At 41.4% G+C, this 17,020-nt stretch overlaps 1 protein-coding gene across 1 annotated transcript in view; it reads right to left on the reverse strand.

The window, feature by feature from the left end:
- Positions 1 to 17,020, reverse strand: part of EPSTI1 (epithelial stromal interaction 1) — a 98,770-nt gene that overhangs the window by 70,705 nt on the left and 11,045 nt on the right. Inside the window, exons 2-4 of the mRNA XM_024755315.1 lie at positions 8,080 to 8,138; positions 5,394 to 5,477; positions 1,413 to 1,486 (exon numbers count right to left, since the gene is read on the reverse strand). Of these exons, the coding sequence (XP_024611083.1) occupies positions 1,413 to 1,486; positions 5,394 to 5,477; positions 8,080 to 8,138 (217 nt within the window). The remainder of the gene's footprint in view (positions 1 to 1,412; positions 1,487 to 5,393; positions 5,478 to 8,079; positions 8,139 to 17,020) is intronic.

Below are 17,020 nucleotides of genomic sequence, written 5' to 3' on the forward strand. Positions count from 1 at the left end.
TTAAGAGGATCATACACCATGATCAGGTGGGGTTTATTCCAGGAATGCAAGGATTCTTCAATATACGCCAAGTCAATCAATGTGATACACCATATTAACAAACTGAGGAGAAAAACCATATGATCATCTCAATACATGCAGAGAAAGCTTTTGACCAAATTCAACACCCATTTATGAAAAAACCTCCAGAAAGCAGTCATAGAGGGAACTTACCTCAACATAATAAAGGCCATATATGACAAACCCACAGCCAACATTGTTCTCAATCGTGAAGAACTGAAACCATTTCCTCTAAAATCAGGAACAAGACAAGGTTGCCCACTCTCACCACTATTATTCAACATAGTTTTGGAAGTTTTAGGCACAGCAATCAGAGAAGAAAAAGAAATAAAAGGAATCCAAATTGGAAAAGAAGAAGTAAGCTGTCACTGTTTGCAGATGACATGATACTACACATAGAGAATCCTAAAGATGCTACCAATGGGAATAAAGACACAAACCTACTGGAGAATGGAGTTGAGGATACGGGGAGGGCGAAAGGTAAGATGGGACAAAGTGAGAGAGTGGCATGAACATATATACACTACCAAATGTAAAATAGATAGCTAGTGGGAAGCAGCCGCATAACACAGGGAGATCAGCTTGGTGCTTTGTGACCACCTAGAGGTTGGGATAGGGAGAATGGGAGGGAGATGCTAGAGGGAAGAGATATGGGGATATATGTATATGTATAACTGATTCACTTTGTTATAAAGCAGAAACTAACACACCATTGTAAAGCAGTTATACTCCAATAAAGATGTTAAAAAAAATTATGATGAAAGGCAAATTACAGTATTTTTTGTGCTATAGCGCGCCATGATTATAGGTTGTTCTTCAAGCTACTTAGATCACAGCGGATGGTCAGGACACATTTGCTGCCCATGAAATTTTTTGTGTTTCTTCCTTGGTCTCTGTCTTTCTGTCTCCTCTGTCCCCAACCCACCTCCACCAGGTTGAAGAGAAGAAAGGGCAGATAATTTTTGCTAATTATAAAACTCAGAGTTTACTGTTTAAAAAAAAATTGCTGGAATATTAAAAATTTTTGTAGTACTTTCAGGACTGGAATGGAGTAAACAAATCCATGTTCTTGGAAAGTGAATATTCTAAACATAGTAGAGACTTAAACTAGGAGGGAAAAAAACCCCTTTACCAAAGGTCTCACTGACTGATAGACAGCTTGGGTGAGAATTTGCAGTATTTATCCCTTCACTTCTCACATCCTGACTTCTTTGATATCTGAGACTTTCTTTTGCAGTTTGTTTGAAGGTTTTATGCTTTTGGTAAAGTTACTGTGTTATTTCATGGTTACTTTCAAAGTGCTGGTACTCTAATTTCTTGCCAAATTTAAGCTAAAAGAGATGGATTCTGACCTTTTTCTGGTATTTAGATTGTATCAGTTGAAGTTGTTGTCTCTGCCTGACTTCAACCTCTGACTGGTTTCCACCTAAGGGAAAAAAAAAGTCATGAAGGTGAAACATGAACGTTAAGCTGAATTGTCAGCCATCAAAGACTAATTAAATACATGATAAGCCTACACCATGAGTTTCTTTAACATTGTCATACCCCTGGAAATAAGGACATAACTGAAACCGAGTTCCTCTGCCGAGTTTATGATTAACCTCTCCACCCAAAACGTTACTCCCTTTCTTGTCCAACACCTGTTCTCCTCAAGGTTAAGGAGTATCAAAGAAAAGGGGGAACTGTAACTGAGCAAGACCCTATGGGTTCTTCCCGGGACAGACCCCTCTCCTGTATCCTCTGCTTTAGCTCCTCCCTGAAGTACCTAGAGAATAGTACCTGATGCATATTTCCTGAGTTGTTTTACAGATGCTAAAACCAACATCAAATGGAAGATGTAACCACGTGATGGCCATGAGCACACAGCCATGCATAAAAGAGAAAGAGCTGGACAGAAAGATAAGGCCATATTCCCCCAAGAAGAGGACAATGCTACTAAGGTTTTTCAATCACGTAGGTATTCCAGTTTTTCTTTAGACTGAAATCACACCTGAAGGTCCATGCTAAATAATAAGAGATAGTGCTCTGGAAATTCCAGAACATTCTTTCTGCTAGAGTATGACCATTCCTTAACCTAATAAAGATGATGATCAGTGATGCTTCCAATGTTTTTCTTCTTCTGACTCTATTGCCCTGTATTCAAGTAACGAAAGCTCAGGAAAGCCTCAGAGGTCTTGCCATGAGACGAGTATACAGTCTTTATAACGCAGTTTTTAAAAGTACAATGGGAATATTCTAATTAAAATTGATTGTCAATCCATACTATTTATTGTTCTTTTCTTTAGGTGTTCAAGAGAAAAATATGGATGTTAGGTCATTCGTCTGCTCTCTCTTAAACCTATAATAACTGGGGGCCAGAAATCCTTGCAATTTGACAATCATCTAAGAATTACTGTTTAGGGATTTCTCAGTGTTTATGCAAGCTTGGCGTGCATATTTTAAAGATTCCTTTGAAATAATTCTCCGGTGAATTGGTCACTAAAATTGTCAGTTCTCTGAAAGATTCACTTGCACAGAAGATGCAGTAAAACAACTGCATTCATCATAGTTGCTATAATTGAACAGATAAAGACACCACAGAGACTTCTGAGTCCCAAAAGCTCTATAATACCTGTTTGGTCTTGGCCCTAAGGAAAGAAACAGTGAGGGCTACTGAGGCTTTTGTCTAATGTTACAGGCACTTTCAGTATCTCCTAGAACCATTCCAATATTTTACGGGGTAGAGGAATAGAGGAGGAGTTGAGAATTTAAAAATGGAGACAGTTGGACGTTCCTGGCGGTCCAGTGGTTAAGACTCCATGCTTCCACTGCAGGGGGCACGGGTTCAATCCCTTGTCAGGGAACTAAGATCCCACATGCCAGGTGGCGTGGCCAAAAAATTTAAAAATTAAATTAAAAAATAAAAATGGAGAAAGATGGATACGCATTTGTAGGTTTTCTTTAAAACTCATCTCAAAGTTTAAAACATTCTAGAATTCCTTTCTACTTGCTACCCTCTTCCCCCTTGACCATTCCTAGGTACACCATATAGCAGAACTCCTGCTCTTTTTTGGTTAAGGCCCCAAGACAGTAGGCACCAACAACTCCAAACCCCCAAGGCAAGTACTTGGCTCCCTAGGCAGGACCTGCAAGGGTGTAACTGAAAACCAGTTTGGGGAACCTTAATTGGCAACTACCTTCAGTCTATAAAAGAGGTTAGCTACGTCAAAGGAAGGTAGAAATCAGAGAAAAGATGTCTTTGTGAATTTCATCTTCTCTGTGTATGTGTTTGGGGAAGGAGGAATCTTCACATCAATGTAAGTAAGAGAGGTTTAATGAAAATCACTTGAAGGGCTCAATCTGTGTCCCCAAGAGACTGAGGGACCTCGTGGACCCATGCTTAGGAAGGTCAGAACGAAAAGGCACACGGCTGTTCTCATGTAGCTACTCAGACTGGTCATAAAGAAAAGATGGCTGCAGGGCAAGTGGCCTGTATTCCCAGAGTTTGTGGGAAGAATGCACAAGTGTTTCCTGCACTCCCAATCTGGTTGTCATGAAAGAGAATGCCAATCTAACGTCATCTTAAAGGGACTTGCCCTGGATTTCCCTGGCAGTCCAGTGGTTAAGACTCTGCACTTCCACTGCAGGGGGCGCGGGTTCGATCCCTGGTTGGGGGACTAAGATCCTGCATGCCGCACGGCATGGCCAAAAAACTTAAAAAGGGCCTTGCCCATGTGGGCCACCCAGAGGTACAATGGAGCTCTACAGAGATGGTCCAGCTACCAAGAGCCAGCGGTGAAGCCAAGCACTGCCAGCAGGAAAAAGTATCATATCTATCAAGGAAGTCCAGGTGAGAGATGGCTGGCGGGCAAGGAGGGACTCTGAAGAACTCCAAGAACCCCAGGGATGAGATGCACAGTAAACACACACCAAAACTTGAAGAAACTTGGATCGGTGCACTATGGACCCTAACCTCTCCTTCTCCCTTTCACCCATGAGGGGTCAGAATGTGGGAACAGTGGAGTCAATAGTGAAAAATTCAGCCACACCCCATTTCCTTTGCCCACTTTCTATCCAAAACAGACCTGGGCTGGAGCAGGGAAGAAGCTTTAATCTCTATCAGTAACAGAGTTTTGATCAGTATTTAGGACTAAACTTAATTACTGAAATGACACTGTTTTTATGCCTAGAATTAGCTGGACAACTTTATTATTTGAGAAATACCAAAAAAATCTAATTTCATCCAAAGAACATAAGAAAAAGTAGACCCACATAGCTGGTGTGAGGGGGCCAGTTAGGAAGGACAAAGCTGTCTCCAGGTTGCACCCCTCAAATGCAGCTTACTCAGCAAAAAGGTGACACGAGATTAACCCCTCTAATGAAATACAGTGGGATGGTGATGATACTACTATTACTTGCACTCACTAAATGATTACCAAATTAGGTTATGTTTACCTACATCTTGGAAAAAATACTTCTTGACAACTACTATGAGGGACTTCCCTGGCAGTCCAGTGGTTAAGACTCTGCACTTCCACTGCAGGGGGTGTGGGTTCAATTCCTGGTAGGGAAACTAAGATCCCGCATGCCACACAGTACAGCCAAAAAAATAAATAAATAGATAAAAAACACTGTGAGAGTAAGTGGCCTCTGACTCGTAACACATTTGTGTGAACTAAATCGGTGGGAACTGTGTGTCTAGCCCTTTAAGCTCTCAGCTGCTACTGGAAGAGAAAAGAGAAGATGTGAATGATTCCTATTAGAGGGCTTCCCTGTTGAATTATTCAAACACCAGGCAAAGGCAGCACAGACAATTCATCACACTGCCACGTGTTCCAGAGGCCCAAAAGTCTCTATCTGCGAATTAAAACACAGGCGATGTTCTCTTTATACCCACCCTGTGTCCCCAGCCCACTCGCATCTTAGTGTTGGAATTGACTCTCCATTCATTCTTTTTCCCATAACCAGTTAACTGCCATGATTAATATGCTTGTGATAGCACTAATCAGGATGGGAACAAAAGCTACGACAGGGCATATGCAGCGCCCCAGGTAAGATTTCTTCAGAGCTGATCAACTAAGAGGCTCTAAATTATTTGGCAATTAAGCCATCCTTCTACGCCCACATAACTGTGGCATCATCCGTTTGCTACTTGCAGAAAATCAGAGACAACAGTATACCTGCATACTTTTGACTTTAAGTGCATGTTTCGACATTAAATGCATTCCATTTCAAGCAGCACAATGGTCCAATGACCTATAACGTACACTGAAAGACAGATGTGGGTAAGGTGCTAACAGGATCCTTGGGTGGCCCTGTCCTTCCGCATTCAAGCAACTGGCTTGCTGGCTTACCTAGCTGCATGGGTGCCAGGTTAATGGGGTTCGTCCTTTGTTGCTCCTTCCACCTCTTCAGGTCCTCCAGCTCTTTTGCAGCCACTAAGCCAGGTGAGAAATATCAAATCATCAATTATTGGAGCATGAAAAGGGAAATGCTCCCTTGAAAGCATAACAAACCACCATCAGATGGACAATTAACTACATGCAAGCATGAGTGGACGAGATATCCAGGAAAGGAAGACACCACCCACCCAGTCCTAACCCCTTGGAGTCACCCTAAGGCACTTTCTCTCCAAGAGTCTGCACAGAAGATTCAAATTTGAAAACAGGGGCTTCCCTGGTGGCGCAGGGGTTAAGAATCCACCTGCCAATGCAGGGGACATGGGTTCAAGCCCTGGTCCGGGAAGATCCCACGTGCCACGGAGCAACTAAGTCCGTGCGCCACAACTACTGAAGCCCATCCACCTAGAGCCCTTGCGCCTAGAGCCCGTGCTCCGCAACAAGAGAAGCCACTGAAATGAGAAGCCCGCACACCACAACGAAGAGTAGCCCCCGCTCGTAGCCCCCGCTCACCACAACTAAAGAATGACCGCGCGCAGCAACAAAGCCCCAACGTAGCCAAAAATAAATAAATTTTTTTTAAAAATTGAAAACAACCTGAACTCCTACTAAATAAAGAAGTTCAGTTTTTCCTCCCACTCTGGCATTTTTCAAACCCTGTATCATTTAATGTTAAAAGTTTCCTATAGAGAGTGTGTGCAAAGCATTCATGTGTCAATAAGAACTTTTCACACACAGTAAACACAAATCCCCATAAAATTCTAATGTCCGTATTCACTTTATTTTAAATATTCCCCAAGCTTAATGTAACCATGAGGAACGAGGCCTCTCAGATTCCTGGCACTTGGAACCACTAGGCTGAGCCTACTCCATGTAGAGCAGTGCTCATTCCCCAAATACACACTGACTGGCAGCAGGGGGCGCCAGAGATACTAGTTCTGTTCTTCCAATGTGTGCCCGAATCTCATTAGAAGTGATTATTTCAAACGTCCATTTATAATATTTTTTAATTATTAGAGGGGAAAAAAACTTTCTGAAACATCTCAAAAATCCAGACTGCACTGAGGCTTAAATTCCTGTTAACTATTTAAATCAAAAACTTGTAAAATGCCAGAATCTTTGGGATTCCGTTGGTCACCTGCAGGCAGCGCCCACAGTCACTGTGTTAGCATAGCTGTGATTGTCATACTCTGCACAGACTCCGATGTACCACCCAGGGGCCTACCTGTCCAGTGGAGACCTTTATAGAGCTGCTTTCCTGCTGTGCCCTTATGTCCATTGGTCATTACAAAATTAAATTTCCTATTAAGTTCAAGATAGGAGAGCACAGAATCTCAGTGCTATCCCCACGGTTGACTTGAACAAGCCTCAGAACTTCTTTGTGAATTAAATGAACTTTAGTTCTCCTTCCAACTCTAAGGTATAATACTGTAACTTTAAAGGGTAGTATTTATTTTACTGTACAACTTCAGTTAAGCATGCTATATGCCCACTAGGTACAAGGAGCACAAAAACAAGTAAGATGTAGCCCCTGCCCTCAAAGAGCTTATAATCTAAAGAAGGAAAGTGAAGTCACGAATAAAAACAGCTGAGGGTAGACTCTGATAGTTACAAAATTATGGGAACACAGAGACTGACAAAAAAAAATTCCATTAAGAAGGAATGGGACAGGGACTTCCCTGGTGGCGCAGTGGTTAAGAATCCGCCTGCCAATGCAAGGGACACGGGTTCAAGCCCTGGTCCAGGAAGATCCCATATGATGTGTAGCAACTAAGCCCATGCGCCACAACTACTGAGCCTGAGCTCTAGAGACCACGAGCCACAACTACTGAGCCCATGTGCCACAACTACTGAAGCCCACACCTAGAGCCCGTGCTCTGCAACAAGAGAAGCCACCCAATGAGAAGCCCAGGAACCGCAACAAAGAGTAGCCCCAGCTCACCGCAAGTAGAGAAAGCCCACGCACAGCAACAAAGACTCAACGCAGCCAAAACTAAAAATTTATAAAAAAGGAATGGGACAGGTCTAGAAAGAGACAGATTATTTTATAATCTATTTCATATATGACTTGTCTCTTTCAAAAGTGTTCCAAGTCCTGTAAGGACATCTGCAGTGAGCCGAATTTTACAGGAACTTGATAGGTGTGAAACTGTTTAAGCCCAACAGAAACCTCAGATTTATAACCGTGCAATGAGCTCTGCTATTAACACAGAGAAACAAATTTAGAAGCACTAAAATAGAATAATTTTAAAAGGTATAATTAAAACTGCCAAAATTGGGCTTCCCTGGTGGCACAGTGCTTAAGAATCCACCTGCTAATGCAGGGGACACCGGTTCGAGCCCTGGTCTGGGAAGATCCCACATGCTGGGGAGCAACTAAGCCCGTGAGCCACAACTACTGAAGCCCGCGTGCCTAGAGCCCGTGTTCCATGACAAGAGAAGCCACCGTAGTGAGAAGCCCGCGCACCGCAACGAAGCGTAACCCCCGCTCGCCACAGCTAGAGAAAGCCCACATGCAGCAACGAAGACCCAACACAGCCAAAAATAAATTTTTTAAAAAGTTATGAATAAAGTAACAAAAACTGTAGTTTAAAAACAAAAAAAAGAAAGAAGTATTTTGAATGGTAAATAATATACATACTCCGTTGCATCTCATTTCTTCGTTTTTCATTTGGTATTATCAAGGTATATGCACCTGTGCTAGAATGAAGAGAAAAATTGGGTTATCTTGAGAAAGTATTAATGCGTATAAAGCACCATACATTCTTTCTGATAATATACTGTATTTATGATCATCACCATCAAATAGGTACTAGGAAAGATAATATTCCTTTTAAGACCCAGGTGTGTTCTCCAGGAGCTTACAATCTATCTGGTAAACTAAAACAAGTGCACACGGCCACATATGGAAATATAAAGCAGTTGATGGAGAATGACAAGTGACTTCTTCAGGGTCAGCTCTTGGTAAACTGTCTTTGTAGGGATCCTCTATGCCTCCAGGTGGCGCTCATGGGCACATCCCTTTGAGATGACTGGCCTTCTCTTCCATGTCACCCACTACAGGAGTACAGGAAACACTCACACATTTTTGGCTCCCACACACTGGGCGTAGGGGCCATTTGCAATGCAGCCACCTCCTCCTGATGACCCATCTGAGTGGCCAGATGGCCACAGTCTTGTGTTTTGGGGCTTTGACTTCTAGGCAGGGGTCTGCTGGGCCCCTCATTCTCCTGGGGACACGGGTCGAGCATAATCAGGAGTTCAGAGAAGTAAGGAGTCACTTCAATCCTCTGATTCAAGAAGTTGTTACAATATTGTGAGCTTTTGAGGGCAGAAACGGTGCTTGAGGGATCCATATATGCCCAGCCCCTGGCACAAAGTAGCTGCTTGATGAATGTGGGCTGAATTGAAATGAAATGATGCTAGAGACCCAGTCCATGAGTCTGTGCTGGGGGGTGGCTCTTTGTGATGTTACACGTAGTCCCACAGAAGTATGAATACTTCATAGAGCAGAAACATAAGCACAGCAAGACTGCAGCGTACATGTAGGTACAGTGTGAGGGGAAACGTTACGGATAAATACAATCAGCTTATAAATGTAGGTCTTTTTAAAAAAATCCCAGATACTCTTAGAAGTCTTTGTCCCACATGGAACATACAGTTTCAAAGGACAAATTAGCAAAGATTGAACAGTAGAGGCCAAAAGCTCTGATTAACAGAAGCCATTTCTTCCTTATGTCATTTTCCTAGCAGTAAGCCTTCAGCCAGCTTCAAACTGGGCTTTGATTTTCAAGTTGCACATGGGAGGTGTGCGACCACCTCTGCATGCAAACAGGGCTGCTGGATGCCCAATTACCGAACGTATATCAGCAGACTTTGCATGTGTAGCCTAGCACGCGTACAACGGGATGAATACAAAATTAGGAGGCTGCCGCTGGAAATTAATCCCCCGTCCACTGCATATTCTTTGTTCACCCTCAGAAAGATTTTTCACCCCTCAATTGTCCACAGTTTATAGAAGCTTAGGAGCTTCAGTTCTGTGGGTAGTACCTGCAAACTTGAGTATCATGCAATAGTGAGCCATTCTTCAGAGGCTTAAAGATGAAACGAGACACTGGATTTAAATGCCAACCATAAAATGACTGCAGAATCATCGATGTCCATTAACATTGTGGTATGGAGCTTCTCACCATACCAGGGATTTGACTACACGGCAAATCAGTAGTTCTTAAACTTCAGCACGCATCAGAATCACTTGGAGGGCTTGTAAAATGTTGAGTTTCTGATTCAGTAGGTGTGGGACGGGGGGCATCTCTAACTTGCATTTTTAACAGTTCCCAGATGATGATACTCTTGACCTGGGGACCACACTTTGAGAACCAGTGCTGTAGATCAATCAAGCTGTCTTCAAACATCTGGACTAAAAGGGAATTGAGGGATTAATAAATCATTGATAAAGACACAGATGTTAAATCGTATGCCAAAGATCATGAGGTTAATTAAGCAATAGTGCTGAGACTCAAACCAAGCACTTCTGACTTAGACCAGGTGGGTGTCTGGAGCTAAGTATTCAGCTCAATGTAGAAAACATAAAATATGACTGTCCTTAACTTCGGCCTCTTAACAGACTTCCAAACAAAGTAAATCTACTTAGCCAAGCACCCCATTATGGACTTGTTATGTTAGGGGCTTATGAGGCATGAGGGGAGATACAAAAAAACAGACACCAACCCCTTTAACAGAGCTTACACTTTAATTAGGAACAATTCATAAAACCACCAGAGCAGACCACAAGGATATTCAAACAAGCCTCAAAGTGGGATGATGGAAGTAGTCAGAGATGCAAGGTGGAAGGGAGTCAGTGAGACCCCAGAGGAGTAGAAAATTTCAGAGAATAGCAAGTTGAGGCTTAAAGGATAGGCTCTCAAGTGGCAAAAAGGGTTTCTGTGCTAGCACTTTGCTAAGAGAAGCTTCACAGAGAATTTTCCAAGTTCCATGAATCTCTCTTACGAAAATATCAGGAAAGGTTTGAAAAGAAAAAAGTTTGTAAAAGATTTTATTCTGCAATATCTAATCTGATTAAGTGTGACAATATCACACTAGAATCTTTCTTCTTAGGAATAGTTCTGTGGTCAATCTATGGCCAACATGTGTAGCCGACAAGTACCCAGACAATACAGGGCCGTGAAAAAAGGGGGAGAATTATCTAGCCTTGAAATCAGAGGCTTTTAATCGAAAACATTTAAACATAACCCCAGGCTCAAGGACAGTGGTCCCAGTAATAAATGTTTTATGTTAGAGAATTCCTTAGCAACCTTCTTAGCAATATTTTATTGGCTGAAAATGTCAAATCTGAAATATAATATTCAGAAGAAAGCATTGTCAAATAATGGAGCCTCTATTCCTCTTCCTTCCTATAGGAAGAGGAGCTTAAGTCTCAGGATCCGCTTTTTATTTTTTAATATCCTGTAGCAGTGCATAATGCCTGGGTAGATACAAATATTCATCCCTTCTCTCTTAGCTTTCCCTTGACATGAATAACAAGTATAACTTATTCATGCTTTCAGCCAAGTAGTTTCCACCCACAGCAAGGGCCTCTGCTGTTTTAACCTCCATGTCATTCCTTTCAACAGCCTGACTCTTTTTTTTTTCTGTTTTTTTTTTTCCGGTACGCGGGCCTCTCACTGTTGTGGCCTCTCCCGTTGCGGAGCACAGGCTCCGGACGCGCAGGCTCAGCGGCCATGGTTCACGGGGCCAGCCGCTCCGCGGCATGTGGGATCCTCCCGGACCGGGGCACGAACCCGTGTCCCCTGCATCGGCAGGCGGACTCTCAACCACTGTGCCACCAGGGAAGCCCCCAGCCTGCCTCTCAAAGCTACTGATGGAGACAAGCCCAACCTACCTGTATTTAGTATTCTGGTCATTTCCTGATTAAGCAACATGCAAGCCACCGAAATAAACGTATATCTTTGAAAATGAGTTTCCTTAATCACCTCATTGAAATTTAATGCAATATCTCCATTTGTACGATTATTTTCACTTTCCAACAGCACACATCCATGAGATACACTAAGGGAGAACGTATAAAGAACAGCGTAAGACAGAGGGAGAAGTGTTTTTCTGTACCATATATTTCTTAACTATATATATTTAAGAAATCTCTTCCTTGTGAGGTCTCTCCTGAGCCACACAACTGCCTCTCTGTGCACATTCTTGTGCATTTTTATAAGGTCTCATCAGTAAGCACTCTATGAAAAAAATGGTATGTTGGAGTCATGAAAAATATCTCGGCCGGCTGAAAGTATCACATAAATACATCCTGGTGTGTACAAACTGCAGCAGATGTAATTTAAATTTCTAATTAGGAACAACCCTGGTTTGAGTAAAAAAGAAATGTACTCACGAGCAAAAATTCAGAAAGAGATTAAGTGACAAACAGATAATTTCAAGCAGAATAGTAGACACATAAAGTCTACTGTCCTACAAAAGATTGGTTTGAGGTTTTCATAGTTCAAGAAAATCTTATCCTTGGGTGTAATTGAAACAAAGGAAAATTTCTGGTTAATCAAAGGCACTGGATAGAGATTTAGATTCTAGATATGTTTTTCTATATTGTTTTTTTTAATACTGTCTTCAACATAGGACTCTGAAGCTTACTGTTTTTAACCAACATGAATCAAACCTTATGAGGCACTCAGGTTTGCAAAACTTCTTTATAAACAGACCATATTCCTAAGAAAAAAAATACCAAGATCAGACTGAGTAAATCATCCTTGTCCCCTAAGCCCGTCACAGCAGCCCTGATCCTGCATTCCACATCTCTGGTGCGGAAGGACTAATGAATTCTCTTTGGTCTCAGAGCCTGCAGAGCCCCAGACATAGTCTGTACACCCAAGAGACTGATGTGAAGCTGGTTAGTTCTATAACTCACAGCTTCTGTTGGAGGGCGGAATAGATGCCCAGAGGGCTAAACAGACACCCAGAAGGAAAAGATAAACAAGAGACCACCAGGTCATCAGGGCCTTTGTTCATAGGATACCTTTATGGAAAGTAGAAAGAGGTATACACACACACACACACACACACACACACACACACACACACACACACACACACACATATATATCCATCCCAGGATCCTCACATAGGCCCATGGTTTAGTGAGAGGTGGTAAATTTATGCAAATTAGAAAAAAGTGCCCCTTCTGCCAGGTGGAGGTAACCCCACACTAAGGCAAATGATTTGGTACGTATTTCAGCTTCAAATTACTACCTTAGCCAGGAAAGTCTGTATAGTTACCAACTGGCACAATCATACAGGATAGACCTGAAAGATGTGCTTCTTCACTTGAAACACATACATGTAAATGATACAAGCTATGAAAAAAGAAGCAAGAGCGCTTCCCTGGTGGTGCAGTGGTTAAGAATCTGCCTCCCAGTGCAGGGGACATGGGTACGAGCCCTGCTGGTCCAGGAAGATCCCACATGCTGCGGAGCAACTAAGCCCGTGTGCCACGACTACTGAGCCTGCGCTCTAGAGCCTGAGAGCCACAACTAGTGAAGCCCCAGCGCCTAAAGCCCATGCTCCGCAACAAGAGAAGCCACCGCAAAGAGAAGCCTGTGCACTGCAACAAAGCGTAGCCGCTGCCACCACAGCTAGAGAAAGCCTGTGCGCAGAAACGAAGACCCCACGCAGCCAAAATTAAATAAATTAAATAAAGATAGTGTATATGTGTCGATCGCAATCGCCTTAAAAAAATAAATAAATAAAAATAAGTTCATCTATTAAAAAAACAGCAAGAAAGATTCACTCCAAAGATACAAAGAATATATATGAAATATAATATCGTAGAGGGTCACCATATTTATGAGGGCAAAAAACAGTGATGGAAGTAGAGATGGGGACCAATTGGTAAGTATACTTTCAAAATGTATTAAATTGCTTCCTCAGTAAATGTAACTACAAGGAATTCATATTTTCAGAACATAAAGATGTCAGGTCTGGGATGTGATTTGAACCTACTTGCAAGCTAAAGTTAGCCTAATAGTTAGGCTGTTACTATCTCATGGATGCTGGTAGACTTTATTACTCATGGCATGGCATCAGCATATTTATGTCTGTCCTCTCTGGCCCCAAGTCAACATGATGGATGCTGCACACACAGTGTGTTTGCATTGCAGCTGAGGAACACTGAATTGTGGAATCCACCATTTTTATAGCAGATAGTAAGCAAGCCTGGTCTTTGTTCTGGGGAGAATGTACCTCATCTCTCAAGGTTCCCAGCTACACAACAACCCTAAGAAATAGTCCAGGTTAGAGTAGTCAGGTATGCAATCTTGGCATACCCAGAAAGACATCTAGAGTGCAAGAGGCCCAAGGAGGACTATCTTTTCCAACAAGAGAATATTTAAGAATGGCTTAGTGATAAGAAAATTGGCATTTGCATAAAAACACTTATCTAATTGTTATACATTTTCTATTATTATTATTCCTCTTATTATTATTGTTATCATTAGGTTAAGCTCTGAATATGTCCACATGTCTTAAGCGCTGCTCCTCAAGGCCATCTGTAACTTAAAGGAGAAAACTAGAAATGCAAGACATAAGGTATTTATATCTAAATATCTACATAGAATATTTAAAAATGAAATTCATCCTGATTTTGAAATAAACATATGCTCACATAAGAAAATGCAGAAAATTATCTTTAAAACATTTAAAAGTCACTCATAACCCCACTCCTCAGAGATCTCAATTACAGTGTTATTTGGGTGAATTTCAGTTCAATCTATATTCTGTACATATTACACAGTTGCAATCATATATTAAGTCCGATTTTATATGCTGCTTTCACTTATGAGTGGTTTTCCCAATTATGCACGTAACAAGCTTAATATTAAATGGCTACATAATATTTCACAACATCAATGCACCATTAATATAACCACTCACTTAACCATTTCAGTTGTTTCAATTGTTCACTATTATAAACAATCCTGCAGGATGTGCAAAGCATAAAACAAAGATTGCGCAGAACAGTATCCAGAAGAAAACCCTTAATAGTCCTCTAAAATCAATACTCTGAACAGGAATGTGGACTACATTTAAAATTTTCTTCCGTAGATATCCCATTTGCATTTCCAAAGCTCCAGTGACAGTTTGATCATACGATTAATTTCTGCTCTTATGCTTGACTCTCCTCAATTCCTAAACCAGAATAGATGCTGGCCTACCTAACCATTCCTTCTCACCACCTCCTTACTAAAAGCACTCCTATATTATTCAGGTTAACAATGTGCTCCATTAAGACTATAGTCCCCAACCTTCTTTATAGCCAAATATGACTGTGTGATTAAGTTTGGCAAATTGAGATATAAGGGGAAGCCATTGAGAAGGATTTCTAGGAAAGCTCCATTAAATGAAGACAGACAGATGGACAGGAAAAGCTTTTTGGTTGCCCTCCCCCCCCTCCTGGAAGGTTGAAGTGTAAGCTGGTGCTCAAGCAACCATCTTGGTCAGTGAGGCAACTTGAATATGTAAGACATGCATCAGAAACAGCAGAGCAGAAAGAAGCAATCTGTAAGACTACCACACTAGTGGTAATCTATTGCCAAACTGCCCTGCTTTGAACCCTAATTCTGTTACTTCCTAACTATAACTTTGAGCAAATTAGTTTTTCCATTCTTTCACCTGTAAAATGGGGATAACAAATATCTATCTCTCAGAATATGAAGTGCTTAGAACAAGGCTAGGAAATAACAAATGTTCTATTATGATTGCCTATTATTTGTACTATATCAGCCCCAGACTACCTACCTTCAGACTTACTTTATAGGAGAGAAACAAAGCCATCTATGCTTAAGACACCTATTTGGAGATATCTATTTTATTATAATAATTATATATAACATATTATGTATAAAACACTTATTATTATTGTCACCTTCTATTGGCAGTAGAAATTGAAGGGCATAATGGCTCTAAGTCTTTCTACTTGGATTAAAAGTCAAAAAGAACAACTTACACTTTAAAGATAAAGAGGTCCTTATATCAAACAGCTTGAAGTGTTTATTTCTAAGGATCTGAATTGCAAGGGACTTTTCCTTTCTGTATTAGTTTTGTAATGTTTAGTTTTTTGGGGGTTTTGGCCACGCTGCATGGTTTGTGGGATCCTAGTTCCCCGACCAGGAATTGAACCTGGGCTACGGCACTGTAAGTGCTCAGTCCTAACCACTGGACCACCAGGGGATTCCCAATGTAATGTTTAGATTTTTATAACAAGCAGATATGACTTTACTTTTATAATCATGAAAAAATATTCCAAGGAGTATTAAATAAGAAAATATTTAAAATAAAGATTTCTTAAATCAGGGGTTCAGAGTTTCTTACAGGACTAGGTAGCACAGGATTTCCGCTCTCACTGGTCCCCTAGCAAAACAAACACTGGGCAATACCAGCCCTTGAGTTTTAACGATGGGAAATGTCTTCAGTTTTTCTACAGGACTTTAATAAATTGCCTTTTAAGTGTTCATCGTGGGGGGGAGGGTGAATTACAAACATTACAGAACAAAGGAACCATCATTGGCTGATTCTCTGATATAGAAGACCCTTCAAATGCAGTCTTCTCCCTTTGATGGTATTTTTCCTGTTAAGGTTTTGTTTCAGATTCAAATACATTCTGAATAGATGCAATTAATCTTAACAAGAGTATAACCTTACAGCACTCTACTGACTTTGAAGTAAGTAACCTTACTATGTAATTGAGCTAAGTTTCTTTTTTCTCATTTCTGCTATGCTTCTAAACGATTATTATAGGTATTATGTGTTTTCAAGCTTTCATCATCCTGTTGATTTATTGCTTCACTGTTTCAGCTGTCAGACTTTTTGAGAAATGCCCACTCATTTTTGATATTGTATTTGAACAAAAATGATTGCTCCCCAAGACTTAGCAGAATTCAAATGCATACCACATTAAGGAGTGGAATCTAGTGCAGAAAAGTTGGAATTTCATCCTAAACAGGACCATAATTTCTCCCCTCCTGTATGAACAGGAAGGTAAATTTGACCTAATCAAACCAAAATGTCTTTTCTTTCCATCCATTCCAACAATCTCTTCTGCCATGCAAAGAACAATGCTTTGCTTTTCACACTGTAGGTGGTAACCCACTAATGGGCCATGAAATCAACTTAATGGGTTTATTTTTAATGAATAAGAATAGAAAATGTCGGGCTTCCCTGGTGGCACAGTGGTTGAGAGTCCGCCTGCCTTTGCAGGGCACACGGGTTCGTGCCCCAGTCCGGGAAGATCCCACATGCCACGGAGCGGCTGGGCCCATGAGCCATGGCTGCTGAGCCTGCGCGTCCAGAGCCTGTGCTCTGCAATGGGAGAGGCTACAACAGTGAGAGGCCTGCGTACCGCAAAAAAAAAAAGAATAGAAAAAGTCAAAGTCCATCACATATAGTAAGGGTGAGAACTGTTTTCTGACATTTTTTCAGTTATTTATAAACTCACATATGACCTAGGCCCATACATGTACTAGGTCATGAATGTCAAATGCACTGCTAACTTTAGGCTGTGGTCA

This window comes from Neophocaena asiaeorientalis, unplaced genomic scaffold (assembly GCF_003031525.2).
Source record: "Neophocaena asiaeorientalis asiaeorientalis breed wild unplaced genomic scaffold, Neophocaena_asiaeorientalis_V1.1 scaffold59, whole genome shotgun sequence".
NCBI classification, from domain to species: Eukaryota; Metazoa; Chordata; class Mammalia; order Artiodactyla; family Phocoenidae; genus Neophocaena; species Neophocaena asiaeorientalis.